This window comes from Spermophilus citellus (genome assembly GCF_964194105.1).
Source record: "Spermophilus citellus genome assembly, chromosome: 14".
NCBI lineage: Eukaryota > Metazoa > Chordata > Mammalia > Rodentia > Sciuridae > Spermophilus > Spermophilus citellus.
Window position 1 is genome coordinate 104,653,673 of NC_138194.1, and position 18,137 is coordinate 104,671,809.

At 61.1% G+C, this 18,137-nt stretch overlaps 3 protein-coding genes across 3 annotated transcripts; 1 reads left to right on the top strand and 2 right to left on the bottom strand.

Moving 5' to 3' along the window:
* The first annotated feature begins 310 nt into the window (after positions 1–310).
* Positions 311–4,697, top strand: GSDMD (gasdermin D). Its single transcript, XM_081266646.1, has 11 exons — positions 311–543; positions 1,332–1,552; positions 1,732–1,924; positions 2,373–2,541; positions 2,775–2,877; positions 3,101–3,154; positions 3,417–3,515; positions 3,644–3,816; positions 3,890–4,034; positions 4,132–4,205; positions 4,319–4,697. The coding sequence occupies exons 2-11, from the start codon at positions 1,336–1,338 to the stop codon at positions 4,559–4,561; spliced, it is 1,470 nt and encodes a 489-aa protein (XP_081122772.1). The 5' UTR covers positions 311–543; positions 1,332–1,335; the 3' UTR covers positions 4,562–4,697.
* Positions 4,698–7,163: 2,466 nt separating this feature from the next.
* Positions 7,164–12,827, bottom strand: MROH6 (maestro heat like repeat family member 6). The gene is made up of 14 exons (XM_081266058.1): positions 12,194–12,827; positions 11,814–11,966; positions 11,496–11,650; positions 10,779–10,896; positions 10,387–10,571; positions 10,167–10,304; positions 9,926–10,040; positions 9,673–9,816; positions 9,429–9,602; positions 9,056–9,223; positions 8,684–8,803; positions 8,364–8,466; positions 8,188–8,253; positions 7,164–8,048 (listed from the first exon to the last, which is right to left on the bottom strand). Exons 1-14 carry the CDS (start codon positions 12,476–12,478, stop codon positions 7,819–7,821), a joined length of 2,154 nt encoding a protein of 717 aa, XP_081122184.1. The 5' UTR covers positions 12,479–12,827; the 3' UTR covers positions 7,164–7,818.
* Positions 12,828–14,418: 1,591 nt separating this feature from the next.
* NAPRT (nicotinate phosphoribosyltransferase) lies at positions 14,419–17,713 on the bottom strand. Its single transcript, XM_081266066.1, has 13 exons — positions 17,363–17,713; positions 17,112–17,239; positions 16,954–17,036; positions 16,638–16,768; positions 16,437–16,552; positions 16,018–16,214; positions 15,802–15,942; positions 15,437–15,521; positions 15,269–15,349; positions 15,071–15,173; positions 14,830–14,984; positions 14,640–14,747; positions 14,419–14,550 (listed from the first exon to the last, which is right to left on the bottom strand). Exons 1-13 carry the CDS (start codon positions 17,586–17,588, stop codon positions 14,488–14,490), a joined length of 1,617 nt encoding a protein of 538 aa, XP_081122192.1. The 5' UTR covers positions 17,589–17,713; the 3' UTR covers positions 14,419–14,487.
* Positions 17,714–18,137: the final 424 nt, after the last annotated feature.

The window sequence follows — 18,137 nt, forward strand, 5'->3', positions numbered from 1 at the left end:
TGTGGCCCCAGATTTTATTTATTTATTTATCCATTCATTCATTCATTTATTGGTACCCGAGATGGAAACCAGAGGTGCTTAACCACTGAACCACATCCCCCGCCCTTTGTAAAATATCTTATTTAGAGAGAGGTCTCACTGAGTTGCTTAAGGCCTCACTGCGGCTGGCTTTGAACTTAGGATCCTCCTGCCTCAGCCTCCCAAGCCACTGCGATTACAGGGGTTCGCCACCGCGCCGGCCCTGGGCCGGCATTTTAGCGCCCTGCTGTTCTGGGTACCGGAGCGGGTGCGGCCGGAATGCCGTGTCGCCGCCGAGGCCGGGGGAGGAGGGGGTGCGGGCGGGTCCCGGGAGGTTCCGGGAGGGCGCCCCGGGCACGCAGCCGCGTCGCCCGCCGGCCGCAGTTTCGCTTTTGGCTCCTGCGCTGTGCTCCCGGCAGCGGCTCCCTCGGCGCTCCCTCCGGGCTGAGCGAGCTCCAGACCCCGGCCCGCCCGCCGCGCCGCCTCCCTTCGCATCTGGTCGGACCCCTGGACCCGACGGCCACGGTGAGCTCACCGGCGCCTCCCCGGTCCACCTCGGGCGCTGCCCCGCGCGGGCGGGGTGCGGCCCTACCCGGAAGCCCTGCGCTCCAGACCTGCAGGCCGGGTCTGCGCCGGACTCCGAGGTGGGCCCTCCAGGCACGGAGACCCGGCTGGCCCTGTGGCCCGCAGGGGCCTCTGGCCCATCCTCCCACTGTGGCAGGTCCTGAGCCCCGGGCTCCCTCCCACTGGCCAGGTGGCCTGTGTGGCTCAGGCCTGTTTTGCCCTCTGACCCCTGAAGTCTTAGCCCTAGACAGGTGGCTCAGGGAGCTGCTGGGGAGAAGGCCCAGGAGATACAGCCAGGATGGGGAGACTGCCTGGCCTTGCCATGGACCCCTCCGCCAAGTGCCCCGGAGGCGGAGGCTCCTGCTCCTTCCTCTTCCCTCGGAGCTCCTCACACAGGAAGGTGCTACCCATTCGGGTAGCCTTGTCGGGTTAATTGCTGTGTGACCCTCAGCAGGTGGACTCGGGCTGCCTCCAACACAGGTAGCCCCAGTAGCCACAAAAGGACCATGTGGATAGCTCGAATCCTGCTGAGGGTCATGCATGAGTGATGGTCCTGCCTGGAGTACTCATGGTCCTGGAGAGATGTAGACAAGCAGGTGACAGGGTGGACACTGTTTTGCTATGGGTTGAGTAGTGGTCAGGGGCAGGAGCTTTCTCCCAGCCACAAGGTCTCAGGACTAGTTCTGGAGGGACTGAGGTCCCAGGTTCTGGGGGCCTTCAAGCACAAACCCAACCAATGCCCTTCTCAGGAGTATGCCTTCAGCCTTTGAGGGGTTGGTCCGGAGCGTGGTCCGGGAGCTGGACCACAGCAGGGAGCTCATCCCAGTGGACAGTCTTCGGAGCTCTACCAGCTACCAGCCCTACAGACTGCTGAGCAGGAAGTCCCCAAGCTCCTGGTTCTGGAGACCTCGTTATACCTGTGTCAACCTGTCAATCAAGGACATTCTGGAGCCTGATGCCCCAGAACCAGGTATCCAGGGAGAAGAAAGGAGTGGCCTGGCCACACCTGCCACCTGCTAGGCTCACCAGCTCTGGGCCTCTGGCCCTGTTTGCAGAGGGTTGGCCTTTTCAAAGGTCCCACTGCCTGGGGGTGGGACAGGACAGGAGCAGGTGGGACAGGCCCCATGCTCAGGTCTGGTCTTGCTTCAGAGTTGGAGCGTAGTGGCCCTATCCACTTCTATGACGCTGTGGACGGCCAGCTGCAGGGCAGTGTGGAGTTGGGAGCCCTGGGACAAGGGAAGATCTCAGGTGGAGCTGCAGTGTCCGGCAGCTCCAGTGCTTCCATGAACGTGTGCACGCTGCGCGTGGACCCAAACACTTGGGAGATCATGCAACAGGAGAGGTGAGCTCTGGAGGGACTCAGGTCCCTGACCCTGTGCAGCCACACATGTGGGGAGGCCGCTGGGTCACGGACATCAGGAGAATCCCAAGGCCATGCCTGTGTGCCAGCAAGGAGAGTCTAAGAGGCAAGGGAGCGCTGTGGCCATGGTGGGCTGCCAGGGAAGGAGGCGGCACAGTCACCCAGACCTCAGTTGCAAGGACATATCATGAAGGCAGGGACCTGGGGAGTAAAGGCTAGCGGGTGCCCCAGGGCCCCATGGGTCCACTTCTCCCTGTTGGACCTCATCCCTCCTCTTCACACCCACCTAGACACTGTTGGGAGTACCCAGGAAGGGTCCCCATGCCTGGCATCTGCAGACTCCCAGATGCCCTTGCCACTTCACCCCACCCATCGTGGGGCAGTGGGGAGGCCAGTCTGTGGTGGACATACCCCAGTGAGCTTCCTGCAGGCGCCTGCGGCAGCCCGAACACAAGATCCTGCAGCAGCTGAGGAATCGCAGGGATAATGTGTATGTGGTGACGGAGGTGCTACAGACCCAGGAAGAGGTGAAGGTCACCCAAACCCGCAAGAAGGAGGGCTCGGGCCAGTTTGCACTGCCTGGAAACATGTGCCTTCAGGTGTGTGGCCAGCCCTCAGCCCATCTTGGCCTGACATGAACGCAGGGTGGCAGCAGGCAAGGTTTTGCCAAGAGCCCTGCAGGAGCAGTTCACAGCCCCACGCTTGACCCAGGGCTCCCCAAAGCCTGGGTTGGCTGACACCAGTAGCCAGCTTGTTACTAGCACCCAGCCCACACCACACCCCACGTCCCCACACCTAGGGCCCAGTCCTGCTATGTCTATTCATCCCTCAGGGTGAGAGCCAGGGCCACCTGAGCCGGAAGAATACGGTCACCGTCCCCGCAGGCAGCACCCTTGCATTTCGAGTGGCCCAACTCATCATTGGCTCTGACTGGGGTCAGTAGAGCTGGGGATGTCTCTGGGGCCCAGACGCCATGGAGAGGTGGAAGGCCTTGGGAGGGCCACCGGCTGCCTAGGGGCTGCTGCAGGCATCTGGCTGCTCAACCTCCCAGGGCTCTGGTGTGTGGAAGACTGAGGCCAGGCCTCACCTGGGGAGGGGGCCTGTGCAGGAGGGGATCCTGGTGACCTCCTTCCCCTCTTTGCTCCCACCCATCGCCAGACATACTCTTCTTCCCGGATGAGAAGCAGAGGACCTTCCCCCGGTCCCCCAAAGGTGAGCCCTGCCTGTCCAAAGGGAGAACCCTTCCTTGGCTATTAAGGCCTTCTCCTGTGTTCAGGACCTGTGGTGCTGGACAGCCTCCCCAAAGGACAGGCTCCTCACATGCACACACAGGGGTCACATCCAGGTGTCACGGACCTCTGTGGTCTCACACCTGCTCTGGGCTGCCAGTGTTGGGGATGGGGCCAGGGAGGAAGGCCTACTCTGGCACTAAGCCATGCTGTCCTCCCTCCCCTGTCCTCACACCTCTGCCCAGGCCACAAACCTCCCCGAGGGGCAGGCAGCTCACCGAAGCAAGCCTTCAGACTCTCCTCCGTGTTAGAGTCCATCCACGACCGCCTCAAGTTCCTGTCAGGTTTGTGCACTTTTGATACCTCTTGGACCCCTGTGGGCTCTCCTTCTGCTCCTTGGGTGTGCCCTTCCTGTCCAGGGCTCTCCAGGGCTCTGTGGGCACCAGGAAGTGCCAGCTCTCTGTCCCCATAGATGGGCCACTTGAAGAGTTGGTTGTCACTGAAGATTTCCAGGGCCTGCAGGCAGAGGTGCAGGCTGGCTCTGAGGAACTGGAGCACATGGAAAAGAACCTCAGACAGCAGCTGCTGGGGGCCCTGGGGAGGATCCTGAAGGACCCGCTGGCCCTGCAAGCTTTAGAGTCCTCAGTAAGTAGGGCTGGGTGGCGGTGGAAGGGTCTGCCCAGCCAGCTCAGGCTCATGCACCCCGTCTGTGCCCCAGCTGGAGCAGGGCCTATGCTATGGCGGGCAAGTGGAGCAGCTGGATGGTCCGGCGGGTGCTGTCGTCGAGTGCCTGGTGCTCCCCTCTAGGATGCCTGTGCCAGAACTTGCCGCCCCTGTCTTCTACTTGTTGGGGGCGCTGACGGGTGAGTGACCTCTGGGGAGTAGATGTGGGACAGAGGGAAGGACTAGGTTCCCCACTAGGCCTCCCTGAGCCCCCTCTCAGACCATGTCTCTCCCCAGTGCTGAGTGAAACGCAGCGTGAGCTGCTGGCTGACTTGCTGGAGACAGGGACCCTGTTGGAGCAGCTCAAGCTGGTGAGAGGGCACAGCATGGGGGCTGGAATGGGCCCTGGGACACCTGTAAGGGCAGTGCATGCCCAGGGACTCAGGACTAGCTCTTCCACCCATAACCTCCTACCCTCCTGCAGGTGGAGCACCTCTTGCAGCAGAGCTCCCCATGGCAGGAGCAGAAGGCTATGTCCTTGCCCCCTGGGCTCCTTGGGAGTAGCTGGGGCAAGGAGGCCCCAGGGTGGACCCTGCTGGAGGAATGTGGCCTGGTGCTACAGGTGGGCGCCCCCCATGTGTGCTGGGAACCTCAGGCCCAGGGCCCCACGTGTGCACTCTATGCCTCCCTGACCCTGCTGTCGGGGCTACATCAGGAGCCCCGTTAACCTGCACGCTGGGCAGCTCTGCAGCCAGGCAGCACCCCTGCCAGCCCTAGGAAGGCCGAAAGCCCATTTAACTACAGGGCCAGCTCACTCAAAGGCCCAGGAGTCGGGAAAACTCAATAAATATGATGTACAAAGGAAAGAATGGTAACAGTTCTGTTTTTGAGGGTCCTGAGTCCTCAAAAGGATGGGTAGGATGGGGACCATGCCCAAACAGGACTAGAAGGCACATGTGGGCCAAATGCAGGTACCCCCCATGGTCTTGCTCCTGCCAGGGGAGGAGTTTGGACATGGCCACATCCCCAGCCTCCCCAGCCTGCTTGGTTGCCTGTGAAAGGAAAGCAGAGCAGTTTAGGGGAGTCAGTTCCACAGGGTGGTCTGTTCCTGAGGCACAGGGAATGGCTGCCTTGCTTTAGGGAACTTGGGGTACCTTGCTGACAGGAGCAGGCCCCTTCTCAGCCCATAGGCTGGGACACAGGGATGCAGCTGTGGCTAAGGCCCAAGAGACCCAGGACTCCTGGGACCACAAGGAAGGTCCTGGAGAGGTAAGGGTGACTTGTCCTAAAGAAACACCTTTGCTCATAGGTAGGAATCTCTGCAGATCGGAGGCCTCCTAGTCCCCATGTTCAGATCCCTGGGAATTCAGCAGGTCTCAGAGCACAGGCAGGGGATTCTTCCCAGGGGATCAGCAGCCCATGGCACCCATGTCTAGAGTGAAACGTGTGGTTGATGTGTCCAGGTGAGTGTCTTTATTGGCAGGTCCACAGTCCGCAGCACAGCACAGGCTCACTCACACTGGTGGGAGGAGAGGGAGCTGCAGCACCTCTCTGTCCTGGCATGCATGTTGACATGCACTTGCACGACTTGCTAAGGAGAAAAGAGTAGGTTCTGCCATGCTGGGACATTGGACCCCCAAGAAAACCCAATCAGTACACCTCAAACATCTCCTATCCAGGTTATAGAAACCTAAAACTCAGCCTCCACACAGCAGAGCAGCTCAATGACTCTTGGGCCCATGGTCCCCCTTTGGAAACCCTGTTCTGGAACTTGAAAGCAAAACCTGGGTGAAGGGGATGGGAACAGCCCAGGCCTTGGAAAGCACTGAATAAGCAGGCATTGCAGCACTGCTCCTGAGGCCCAAAGACCCCCAAGACCAGGTGACAGGTGGTCCTGCCAGCCTACCGAAGCTCCATTGGGAGGGTCCAACAGTTGGCTCTTGGATATGGGACCATTAATGAGGTACATAGCAACAAGACCTGTGTAAGAGCATTTTAACACCAGAGTAAGGCTGGCTAGCCGGGCGTGGTGGCACAGGCCTGTGATTCCAGCAACTTGCAGGCTGAGGCAGGGGGATCACAAGTTCCAAGCCAGCCTCAACAACTTAAGTAGCTGGGGGTGTGGTTCAGTGGTGAAGCACCCATGAGTTCAACCCCCAGTACCAAAAACAAATAAATAAATAAAGCCTGGCTAGCCTATGGCAGGGCCTTATGTGAAAAGGGGAGAGGGTGTACATGTGTCAGGGTGCAGCTGCCCCCTGGCCCTCTAAGCCCAACCCCCAGGTGGAAGATTAACCATGAGTGGACTTTTCTGTGGGTTAAGGGGATGGATCCCCTGGAGGGCTGGAGCTGAGGTGTCCTCACAGAGGGCCCAAGCCACCTGGCCACCTGCAGCTTCCCTGGAATTGTAACAAAGTCCCAGGGCAGAGTCACACTTCCAGAGGCTGTGGGTACTTCACTTGAACCTCACACCACACCAGGGAGTACGCATGGCTGCCAGCTCCTGGGCCAGGGCCATGGCAGGCAGGTGGACCCAGGTCTACAACAGGCAGACGCTCGGCCAAGACAGCCTGGCTCCAAGCAGCTTGCAAAGGGGTGTGGGCTGTCCAAGTACCACAGGTAGGGTGGTGGGTGCTGTCTGCTCACCACAGCTGCTTCCCCGTCGGAGCTCCCACCTGAGGGTGGGCTGTGCAGCACGTAGGGCTTGCCCATGGACACGCTGTGCTCTGGGGTGCAGATAAGCCTGTGCTTGGAGGGAGAGTGTCACATGCCCCTCCTGGGGTCTGCTCCAGGAAGGTGGGGAGGCCAGGCTTGCTTTGGGGGGCACTGTTCCTGAGGGGATCCATTTGGCTTTTGTTCTGACACTCACCCTGCACATGGCTGACCGTCTTGAAAGCTCCTGAAGGCCAGCATGGATGTCCACGGCTCCCATACAGACGCTTTTCCTTCCCTCCCTCTCAGTCACCAGATCTGGCGCCTCCCAGGCTCTCCCGCCTTTCCTTTGACACATCTCTTGCATGTGATCCCTTTCAGCATCGGCTCTGGAGGATCCAAATTGATTCACTGACCCTTGCCCCTGGGTCTACAAAGACTCACTCACACATTGGCCTGACCCTACAACGCAGCCTGACCCTGAGGCCGGTCCCAAGAGCTCTGGCCCCAGGGCTTCCCTGGGCGGGGCCAGTGGCTCTGCCATCCGGCTGCACTGGCCTTGCCTGCTCCTTAGCTGTCCTGCGGGCACTGGCAGTCAGACCCACCCCTGTGAGCGCGTGTTTATTGTAAACTCTGTCCTATGGGTGGAGTGGAGCCAGGGAGCTGAGGAAAGGGCAGGACCCCATCCCTGTCCCTGAGGGAAAGACACCTGCGTGTGTGAGCCTCGCTGAGGAAGAAGGTTCCCTCAGGTGACCCCCCTGTGCTGTCCTCAGGACGGGTCATCGGGGAGCCTTCCAGAGAAGCCCACTGTCAGGTGGGGTAGGGGTGGGTGTCCCCTGGAGGTGGACAGCAGGTGTGGGCAGGAGGGCAGAGAGGACATAAACCAGGACAGCAATCAGGAATAGGGACAGGGTAAGGAGAGGGTGATGGCTGGTCTGCTGTGGTGGGCGAAGGCAGAGTCCAGGAAGGGGCAGGACAGCCTGTGGTGTGTGGCTCCATAGTGTCCCTACCAGACCCCCATTTAAGAGGCCAGATGTCCTCTAGGCCAGATGTCAAGCCAAAGTTAGGACAGGGCACACTCCAGGGGACTAGGAAAATAGGCCTGGCAGGGGGCAGATGGACCCGGGGATTCGAGGGGGAGGAGCTCAGGGTGAAATGGTACCAGCTGTCCCTCTCTGTCACGTGGTGATCTCTGGAGAAGAGTCCCAGAGCAAGGGGATGGCGGCCAGCTCCAGGCCCAGGGTACCCTTTGCAGATCTGCCATCGTGGGGACTGAGGATGGTGTGGGTCAGTGTCCCCGTCAGACGCTGGTCCGCGGGCCCTAGCTTGGGCTCAGTGGGTTCCCGAGCTGCCCCAGCGGCCTGCGAGGCTCCTACGCTGGAACGGGCTGTCGTCGTAGAGAGGCGCGGGCTGAACTGAGCTGGCGCGACGCCAAGGGAGGCGCAGGAAGCGAGGACCGCGTCGTCGATCCTGCGAACGGGTCAGCAGCGCCACCTGCTGGGCAGACACGTGCGCCGCCGCGGCCACCGCCGGCTCGGGGTCGCTCCGCAGCTGCCCTAGGTCTGTGCACACACACGGTTCAGGGAGGGAGGGAAGGTCACTCGGGATGCCAGCGTCAGAGCCCTGGCCCTCCAGCATCCACTCGGTCCTAGCACCCGCCACCCCTTCAGGACCTCACGCTCTGACACGCTGAGTCCTCACCCTGGAATAGGGAATCCAACAGCTCCTGGCTGACTCGACTGGGACTTGCGTGATAAATCAGGAAGCCTGGACCAAAGCAAACCCCGAGTTCCGGCTGCATGTCCCAGAGGGGAGGGAAGGGTCCAGTTCATAGAGCCCCGGGTGAGATGGTCTGCGTTACCCCAGGACTACCTTACCTAGGAGCACAGTGGCAGCGCGCCGCAGTGGGTCCTGAGGGCTCCGCAGATAGCCCTGGGTCTGGCTCAGGAAGCGGGGCAGGTGGTTGGGGTATAGCTGAACCTGGGAACAGAAGGGTTTGTTGCAGGAAGGAGGGCCAAAACTGCAGAGGTGAATCTTGGGGTTGGGGTCTCCTGAGGAGCCCGAGGGCTGGGCAATATGGAGCAAGGTCGTGCACCTGCCCCACCAGGAGCATGATGGTCAGGTTCTATGGGGTAGAGACTTGTTTTGGAGGCGGGGGACCACACCCCCTCACCATCACCGTGCTTCCTCTACCTACCAGGCGCCGGCAGACACGGCTTAGAGCCTCAGGACTGTCATAGTGGGCCACAGTGACCATCTCCTCCAGCAGGCCCCAGCGAAGAGCCTGGTCACAGCGGGCCAGCGTCCACTCCGAGCTCTGGCATAGGGAAAGGGAGCGGGGTTAGGGACCCAGGAAGTGGCACCAGGTAGAGGGGAAAGGGTTGTGACCAGGAGCGTTGGAAGAGCCCAAGGCAGGGGATTGAGTACAGCAGCCCAGGGGAAGACTAGGAACCTGGGAGCCCATGAGGTCACTGTGGGTGTCCCTGACCTAACCTTCGGTGAGGCAACAGGGTGGGAGTAGGGAGACACCGTTGGATGAGATAGGGATGGGACGCGAGGGGCAGCTGACCTCAGCAGCGTCCCGACTGGGGTCGTGAAGGCGCAACAGCAGCGGCACGAGACTCTGTAGTACGAGCTTCCGCAGGGGACCGCGGAGTCCCACACGGAGCCCACTCCGGCCCTGTCGCACCAACGTCCCCAGGAGCCCGACAGCCGAGGCGCGGACTGAGTCCCGGGCCTGCATGGGAGGACACAGGCGGATGGAGAGGGAGAAGGGTTCAAGAGTGAGGGGGTGGTCAGGTGGAGCAAGGAAGGAGAGGGTCTGAGGGTGCTGACTGGGGTGCCTCTGGAGTCAGGGCGGCGGGGAGCGTGCAGGGAGCCTGGGGGAGGGGCGGGACGGGGCCTGAAGGGCGGGTCGATGGAGGAGGCGGGGCCTTGCTCACGTCGTCCAGCAGCGGCGGGAGGCTTAGCCGGAGCTCCCGGCTCAGCAGCCGCACCGGAGCTCGCCTTTGCATCAGTAGCCTCCGCAGTGCACCCAGCGCTGCACCCACGAGCCGCACGTCGCCCTCGCCCAGTGCGCCCAAGAGTGCCGGCAGCAGCGTGCCCACATGCCGCACCTGCAGAGACAGGGACTAGTGGCCAACCCCTGGCAGACCTGCCCTGGCCCCGCCCTGACCCGGTCCTCACCTTCCCTTGATTCAGGGCAAGGTGGCCGAGGCCTAGCAGGCCCAGCCAACGCACTGTGGGCTCAGAGTCGCCCTGCCAGGTTCGAAGCCGCTCTAAGATGACGTCCTCCCGCAGTAGCCGTGCGGTGGGCCGGCTTTGCAACAGCTAGGGAAGGGACACACAGTCAGCACGGCTCTCAGTCCCCTTGCAGGCCGGTGCTCCTTAGGGTTCAAGTAAGGATCATCCCTCACCACCCTTCCGGAAGAGGACTCACCCCTGTGAAAAAGGCCATAGCCGTGAGGCGCTGCGGGTCGTTGGCACTGCGTAGCCGGGGAAGCAGATCTGCGAAGAGGCCTCGAAGGTGGTGGTCGGCGTGTGCCACCATGGCACTGAGGGTGGGGTAAATGCGAGGTCTCCCTCCACTTGGGGCCTCACCCACCCTCCTTATACCCCTGCCTTGAACCTGGCCAACAGGAAGCCTCCTCCTGGTGTGCAGTCCTGAGGCCCCTCCTCACCTGGCCAGCAGCAGGACACCCTCTAGGTGGGTGTGGGCTCCCACCAGTCTCCTCCAGCCTCCCGCTTGCTCCATGCAGGTGACCACCATGCGACCACCATCCCCGGTGAGCAGGGCCTTCAAGGCCTCCACCGCACAGCTGGAGGTAGGGGCAGCAGTTCAGTGGACCGTGAGGGCCAAGGAGGTGCGAGCGTCCCACTTACCTCAGTGTCTCTCCTCACCTGACATGGCTGTGTGGTGGCCCTCGGTGGGACGGGGCCCAAACCTTAGGGCTGTCAGGAGAGCGTGCCCCATGAGCCAGTTCATGTAGCTGTGTGACCAGCGCAAGCAGCAGGTGTGGGTAAAATCCTCGCGTGGCTCCCACACAGCCAGACACCGCCAACATCTCCCCAAGAGCCCGCGTGGCCTGTGGAGCAAGTGGTCCCCACAGGCTTGAGCAGTGCCCAGGGCCGTATCAGGCACCAGGGAGGAGGGTGCTCTGCAGACAGGACAAAGCCTAGGACACCCATGTGATATTCTGCAAGATATCCGTGACTCAAGTGGGAACCTGTGGACTGACTCACAGCCAGGGCAGCCAGACTGGCCTCCTGCTGGTGCCGGTGGAGCTACTCACCGCCAGCGCCTCGGGCTTGGGCCCTGCTGCTCCCTTCAGCGCCCACAGCAGTTGCACCAGCACCTGTCCGTTCACGCGCTGGTTCCGGCTGAGGCTGCGCCACAGTTCTGCCGCTGCCCTGGGGGCACAGGGTGACAGGATGTGAGACAAAAATTGGGTGCAGGGCCAGTGCTGAGTGGCTGCGGGAGGTCCTCAGGCCGGGGCCAGGGAGGGGAGAGTAAACCATCCCTTGCCCTCCCAAAGAAACAAAATAAGCCACCACGACTTTGGGGTGGGGATGCACTTTGGAGCCCTGTCAGACATGACAGTGAAACACACCTGGTTCTTTCTATTTACACAATAGCTCATAGAGAATAAAACCAAAGATGATTTCTCCTGGAGCAAATTAAACCAATAACTAGAGGCATCCCTGAGCCGAAGCCACTCTGCTTGCTCACCCACCCCAGAGCACAACACCAGGTATTTCGTGGAACAACCCTCGATCCTCAGGAGAGACAAGGTGACCCCATGAAGGACTTCCATCATCTGGGATCCCAAGACAGAAGGGCAACGGGATTTCACAGAATGGTAAGGTGGAATGGATGGAAAGCAGCAGTCAGGGGAGGGAATTCCAAGGCTCTGTTCCCTTACAGCCTGCCTATTGCAGAGCCAGATGGCCAAGCAGGAAGGGGGAAGGAAGCCGCGTGGGGCCGCAGGGGAGCAGACAGGTCAGGTTACCGATCTGGAGGCAGTGACCGTGGCAGCAGCGCCCACACCACCTCCTGCGCATGCTCCAGGGCCAGTGCGCTCAATACCCGCAGGGCCGCCCGCCGCGGCCTCCCTTCAGGCAAGCTGGGCACTTGTGCCAGCAGCCCACGCACCAGGGCATGCACCTGGGTGGAGGGGGCAGGTGTCAGCGGCCAGAACTCCACTCTTCACTGTGACCCTCTTGCCAACACCCCACCCCCAACCGGCAGAAACAGCCCGAAGGGGGCATGGGTGCCAGGCTGCAGGCTCCAACACCCCAGTGTGAGTAGGGAGGGAGTGGGGGCTGACCTGGTCTCCCAGTTGTGCCCCATGGGCCTCCAAGGCTGAGGACAGGGTGAGTGCTGTGGCCTGGGTCCCTGCCAAGCCAGCCTCTTCCAAGCAGGCAGCCGTGTAGAGCGCCAGGTCAGAGAGAGCACCCTCCTCCCAGGAACTCTGGAAGGCCTAGGGCAGGGTGGGGGGTGTATGAAGTCTCCAATCCTCTCCCAGCTCTCCTCCCCAGCCTCCAAGCTTGGCTGTAAAACCCTGAGCCCCTGTATTGCTCCTCAGCCCATTTTATCCTAGACACCTTCCCCAGTTACAGCATCGCTTTCCATCTAGTGTCTGGGTGACCTGGAAGAGGAGCTGTGCTCCCCAGTGGTCCCCATAGTGCCCGATCCCTCAGCACTCACCTGCTGGGGCCCCTCTGGGGCTGGCTCCTGGGCATTGTGTGGGGAGCAGGGCTCACAGCCAGCTATGGGGTCAGTGGTCCCACTTCCAGGCTCAGCTTGAGAATTAGTGGGTGCCTGGTCCTGCAGCTCAGCCTGAGATCCAAGCTCCTGGGACTCAGGCTGAGGGCCTGTGGAAGGGGGTCCCAGAGGCTGCCTCTGGCCGGACCGTATTCCTTCAGCTAGAGCTGTCAGGGTTAGGGTCCCCAGGGGGTGCCCCCAGTCAAGTCCCCACAGGCCCCCAGCCATAGTACGCGACCAGCAGCACTTGCTAACTGCTCCTCCCAGGAAATCCTGTCCAAGCTTGACCTAGAAGCAGGCCCCGGGCGGGCCCACGGACAGGTGTGGTGTGTGGTGGCGCGTGCGTGTATGCATGCATGAGCATGTGTCTGGGGTGGCTGGGGAAACGCCGAGCTGCTTGGCTTGTGAAGGGCTCCCTGGCTGGAGGAGAGCAGCCAGCCTGAAGCCTGGGTGTCTGTCATCTAGCTCTGCCCACCGGGGCCCTAGGAGACTATGGATCCAGAAAGAATAGAGAAGGACCCTTAACCCCAACGTCTGACCCCTCTTGCCAGGGTGGCTGAAGACATCCCTGGTGAGGCCCCAGCAGGGCCGGGCCTGGGCTGGTCTGTTGCTTTCCAACCTAGTCGAGCTTCTGGGGATAGGCACTGATGGGTGCTGTCACCATCTGAGGTTGGGGAGAGTCTGCTCCCTGCTGCGGGGTAGAGGAGAAGTTGCAGCCTCTTGCCCACCACCGTTGGGATGGGCCCTTCTGGGTCCTGGCTAGTTCTGACATAGTGACCCCTGGGCTGGCTCCTAGGAGTACAGGGCTGAGATCACTAGTGCCTTGGGTGCCTGGGTGTCATTTGTGCTGCCCAGGGTATGAGTCCACATTTCTCTCCAGGCTCATGCTTCTCAGAACTGGCCTGATAAGGCCTTTGCCCTAAATCCCTACCCTCCATCTTCACCCAATCACACAGTGGGTGCTGCCCAACCCAGAGCCAGGGGAGCCGGATAAGCTGGTCTGGCAGAGTGCCTGGGCAGGTGGCAGTGCTCCCGGAAGAACCCCAGATGGTTCAGCATTCTCCCCATTCCCTCACTGGCCTGTGTACCTCAAGCAGCCGGATGGGAGAGGCCCAGGCCCCGTGCCCTGCTGTCAAGCCTGGAGCACCCCTCCCAAACAGTTTTGAGGTCACCAACCTGCTGAGCAGAGGCAAGACTAGCCCCCACGGAGCTTCAGCTTTGCCCCTCCTCCTTCCCCTTTCCCAGCTGCTGTCAGGAGTTGAGGTCCCAAGGCCAGACCCTGGCTGGTCTGTGACACTTGCTAGGATCATGCCATAGCAGGGGACACCTGGGCTCTCCTTGGCTTGGGAGGCTTGAGACATCTCTACTGCTTCTGAGCCCAGGGATAGTGACCTCAGCAGGTGTGGGAGACAGAGCCATGCTTGGACTTGTTAGACCAGGATTCAAGAAAAGACCACTGACTCCAATTAAAATCAAATTAAAGCAAGCTTATTATTTCGACCGGCCGGGCTGCCTTTCCCTCCCAAAACGGTGGGAACAAGACAGCAGCCCCACCTTTCCTACAGCCCAGCTTTATAGCCCAGAAAGTTACACAAAAGGGGGGTTACAGATAACAGAACTCTGACAAGCATCACACTAATGGTAGTTTACATTTTTTTTTCTGGCCCCAACATCAGAATTTATGACGACCATTAGAGCCTTAGAGAGGGTCGTTGTCTGGCCAGGGAAGGCCAATATTTATGAGGTGTCACTAAAGTTTCAGAGAGGGCTGCTCTCTGGTCAGAGAGCCAGGCATGGGTGAGTTCAAGGCACGGGCAGGCATTCCAAGCAGGTTCAGAATTTGCAGTAATTTATAGTAAAGCAGAAATTAGCTTTTCATGGCTTTGTGGCAAGATGGCTCCCAATTTTAATAAAAGATCAGGTTGGGTCTATCAGACTGTCTGATGCCCCTCTCCCCCATCTGCCCTCTGGCAGGAAAGGTCTTCCACAGTAACTCCTCCAACTTTGAGGTAGACACCAAAGCCCTCCCTCTCTTGGCCGGAGGCTCCAGCCTCAGCTCTGGTCCAGCCCCTGAGCCTGGGGTGCTCCAGGTGACCTCCACATTCCTGACTCCAGCCGGGCCCCCAGACCAAGAGAGAAGCATGAATGAATAAATGACACGTGACAAGTTGTAGGGACAGCGAAAGATTCATATTGTTTCCGGGCAGCACTCCGCCCCGCCCCGCCCCCCGGGATTCTCACAGGAGGCCTCCAGCACTCAGACTGTCCACCAGGGCCCGAAGCTTTTCAGAGAGAGCAACCTGCGGGAGACAGGAGGGGGCTGGCAGGTGGATGGTGGAGGGTGGGGTGTCCGTACACAGGGCTGCCCACCCACAGGCCTTCTGCCCACCTGGTACAGTGCAGGGCTCTGAAGCCGTCTGTGCGCAGGGCTGAGGCGGCTCAGGGACTGCTGGGCAAAGGCTCTGGACTCTGACAGGGATGGGAGTGGCTCACACAGCTGCAGGAGAGGGGTAGAAGCAGGACTTGAGCGTGGCTGGGGGTCGGGTCTCAGCCGGACTCAAAGTGTGGGGAGCAGTCACCTCTCCCAGTTGCAGCCAGAGTCGCAACAGGGGCTCCACCTGGGCGGGCCTCACGGTGCAGGGCTCTTGAGCCCCTCGAGGCCAAACCCTCAGCTCCTGCCCAGCCTGGGGCGGTGGCTCTTCTGCCAACTGAAGCAGGTCCATCAACAGAGACCCTGTGTGGGTGGGGGGCAAGAATAACAAACGTGTGGTGGGGATCTGGGGCCTTGAAGAAGAGCCCCAGGGACAGGAGGGGGCTCACCATCAGAGCCAAGGAGCCGGAAAGCAGCCTTGCTCCCTGGCAATGTCTGTTTCTCAGGGTCCTCGGTCAGCTTCATTCGAGGTTGACCTCCCACAGATACCAGCTGCAGGGAGACAGTGCTGGGATAGCTGGACCCTTGTCCTCTACCTGCCACAATCTCCTGGACCCACCCAACGTTGGCCCAGACACTGTCCCCACCTTGTAGACGCAGCCAAGGGAAGGCTGTTGGGGACAGGTGACCACACTGGTGCCAATGCCAATGACGTTTACCTCACTGCCCTGGGGGAGAGGTAGAAATGAGCCCAGCCAGGACCTACAGGTTACAGGACCCTTCAGACCACCTCCATCTACCCACCTCCACCCCACCTCCTGGGCCAATCGGGCCAGCTCTTCCTCATCAATATTGTTGCTGACAGCGATGGGGACAGCCTCCAGCCAGGGCACCTGGAACCTGTGTGTGATGGGATTTGGGGACAGCCCCTTAGACCTTCCCGATTTACCTGGGCCTCCCTCCCACCCCCAGTCAGTCACATTCACATTGGTCCTTAGCTTCAGAGACCCTGGTAGATCCACCTCATGCCTCCCTTCCAGGGCCTGCTCTGTTGCCCCTAAAACAAGACCCAAAGCCTTCGCTGTGGGGAAAAAAACACTGTTCCTCCCTGCCTCTACACCCCATTTCCCAGCTCCCCACAGGGCCTCCTACAAGGCATGTCCCCTGGCAGGGGACTCACTGGGCAGCAGTGGTCCGGAAGACCCTGCGGATCTCCTGAGCCTGCTGAAGTAGGTCACCACTGTCCAGCCTCACACCCACTGCCCTGTAGCCCAGCTCCCCCAGTGCCAGGGCTACTGCCAGGAAGTTAGGAAGACCACTCCTGCAGGCATAAACAAAGGGTTAGGGGCTGCAGCTGCTCTGCCAGGCCAACCCCTGGGGAAAGCCTGCAGCTCACCTCCGCACACTGTAGGTGTCTAAGAGGCCCTGGAAGGCCCAGGGAAAGGCCAGAGCATAGGCCACAAAAGCTGCCTGCTCCCCCAGGTGGGGCTCTTGCAACCCCAGCCCCAGGTGTGCACACACTCGCTCCAGCCACAGCTTTACCCTGGCAACCAGGTCCACCCTGGGGCCTTTGCCAGCAGCTGGAGCCAACATCTGCAGAGACAGGTCAGTGAAGGATAGACCCTGTGGGCAGTGTGAGCTTGGGAGTGGCTGATATACCCTGCCTTGAGGACAAAGGTAATGCCACCAGCATGCCAGCTTCCTGAGGAGGCAATCTGTGTATAGGCAGCTGGGCCCAGCCCACCCCTACAGGGACAAGGGTTGGTCTTGAGGTTTGCTCTCTGAAGTACAGCAGGGTTAAGAAGAGGTACTGACCGGGTCAGGGGGCACCTCATTGCCTGAAAATGAAGTGATGAAGGAGTGGGCCAGGGTTCCAGCCATCGGCACACCCCGCAGCTGCCCAGCAAGTACGTTACTGCTGCTGTCAAACCCTGGGCAGAGAAGTCAGGCAGGCTTGTGGGCTCTGGGCTGTGGTGGGGCTTGCTCCTTCCCAGCCCTGGCCTCCCCCATTCTCACCGCCCAGGTAGCTGTAGGTGGAGGCTGTGAGACCCCCATCTGGGCCCTGAGCACGCCGCAGGCCAAGCTCCAGCAGTCGCTTATCTGGCCCTGCAATCAGGCGAAGCCGGGCTGCGTTGGTGGCGACCAGACTGTGGCAAGCGACAGGCCAGGGAACTCGAGTGAGGCTGCTACTCCGGGCTGGAGTTCCGATCCAGAGCTCCACCTCAGCCCTCCCACAGTCCCTCCTGGAGGCCAGCCCTCCAAGGATCCCAGTCCAGCGCTCCATCCCAGGGGCTAGGCCTACTGGGGCTTCCCACGAAGACTCAGGTCCCACCTGGCATAGCTGACCAGGCAGAGGAGCGGCGTCTCCAGCAGCTGCACCAGCAGGAGAGGCCCTGAGACCTGAAGCAGCGGAACCTGCGGGGAGGGTAGTCAACTCCATTTGGCCGACGCACCTCGGGTCACCCCCTCCACCCCTTCACCCGCACTCACGCCTGGGAAAGCAAGGGAGCCCTCAGGAAGGGCTCGCACGGTCACCCCGGAGCAGTCCAGGGCCCGAAGGTGCTTGAAGAACGCAGGGTCCGTGTCTGGGGGCAGCATCGAGGCCAGGAACTGCACGTCTGGAGAGGACACAGGCACTTGTGCAGTAGGGGGTCTCGCGGGGTTGTGGAGGGGCGTGGGGCTTCTGGTGGGAATGGGACTGTCCTGTAGGGTCGCGTGGGCCTCGCTGGGCGCGTGGCTACCTGCGTCCAGAAGACGGAAGGTGCGCAGAAAGCGCATGCAGTCGCGCAAGCCCGCGGCCAGGACGAAGGAACCGCCGAATGGGCAGCGGCGGAAGAAAAGCTCGAACTCGGCGGGTTCGAGCGCCCGGCCTGCCCGCCAGTAGCCCAGCGCCATGGTGGCCTGGTAATAGTCGGTGAGCAGAGGCCGAGCCGCCGCACGCCCTTCGGCGTCCCACTCCGCCGCCATCCTGCTCCGCTGAGCTAGTGACGCGCCCCGCCGGGCCCCAGTCCCATGACACTGGGAGACCGCGCCTTCCCCACCCCCGCAAAAACCAACAGGCGGCCACAAAGCTTGTGGAACCTGGACGGGGAGGGGACTTGTCTGTAGCTGCCCCTCTCAGAACCCAATCCAGAGGCGGGCTCTGGACTAAGGGGCGGGCCTTCCAGCAGTCATCTCCCCCGTGTCGGGTAGCGACTTGCAGGAAGGCAAGAACTTGCCAGGAAGTGGGTGTCACCCTGGCTTGTGCCCAAAGTGCAGAGATCCAGGACAGGCTGGGACTAAAAGGAGGTGGGTAGCTGGGGAGCTTGCAGCAGCTGGGCTGGGACACAGCTAGCCAGGACAGGCCCCCAAGTCTGCCCTTCACAAGTGAGGGGTGCCTAGGAAAGGGAGAGGGGACTGCCTGTTGGTTTGTGAGTTTCTTCACTCCAGGCCCCCACAGGAAATTCTCACACTTTTTGAAAAGGTATCACGTTGCCTGGTGGGCAAGAACCCCGGGATGGCAGCTCCAACATTAAG

Bases quoted from the DNA above. Each gene is read 5' to 3' on its own strand.
- GSDMD (XM_081266646.1), top strand. From the start codon at position 1,336: ATGCCTTCAGCCTTTGAGGGGTTGGTCCGGAGCGTGGTCCGGGAGCTG. The intron at 3,516-3,643 runs GTTTGTGCACTT...CTGTCCCCATAG, and splicing joins CCGCCTCAAGTTCCTGTCAG to ATGGGCCACTTGAAGAGTTG. The intron at 4,035-4,131 runs GTGAGTGACCTC...GTCTCTCCCCAG, and splicing joins CTTGTTGGGGGCGCTGACGG to TGCTGAGTGAAACGCAGCGT.
- MROH6 (XM_081266058.1), bottom strand. From the start codon at position 12,478: ATGGCTGGGGGCCTGTGGGGACTTGACTGGGGGCACCCCCTGGGGACC. The intron at 9,603-9,672 runs GTGAGGACCGGG...CTGTCTCTGCAG, and splicing joins TTGCCCTGAATCAAGGGAAG to GTGCGGCATGTGGGCACGCT. The intron at 8,804-9,055 runs GTCAGCTGCCCC...TCCCTATGCCAG, and splicing joins CCAGTCGGGACGCTGCTGAG to AGCTCGGAGTGGACGCTGGC.
- NAPRT (XM_081266066.1), bottom strand. From the start codon at position 17,588: ATGGCGGCGGAGTGGGACGCCGAAGGGCGTGCGGCGGCTCGGCCTCTG. The intron at 17,240-17,362 runs GTAGCCACGCGC...TGTCCTCTCCAG, and splicing joins CTTCCGTCTTCTGGACGCAG to ACGTGCAGTTCCTGGCCTCG. The intron at 14,551-14,639 runs GTGGGCAGAAGG...TGTCTCCCGCAG, and splicing joins AGAGCCCTGCACTGTACCAG to GTTGCTCTCTCTGAAAAGCT.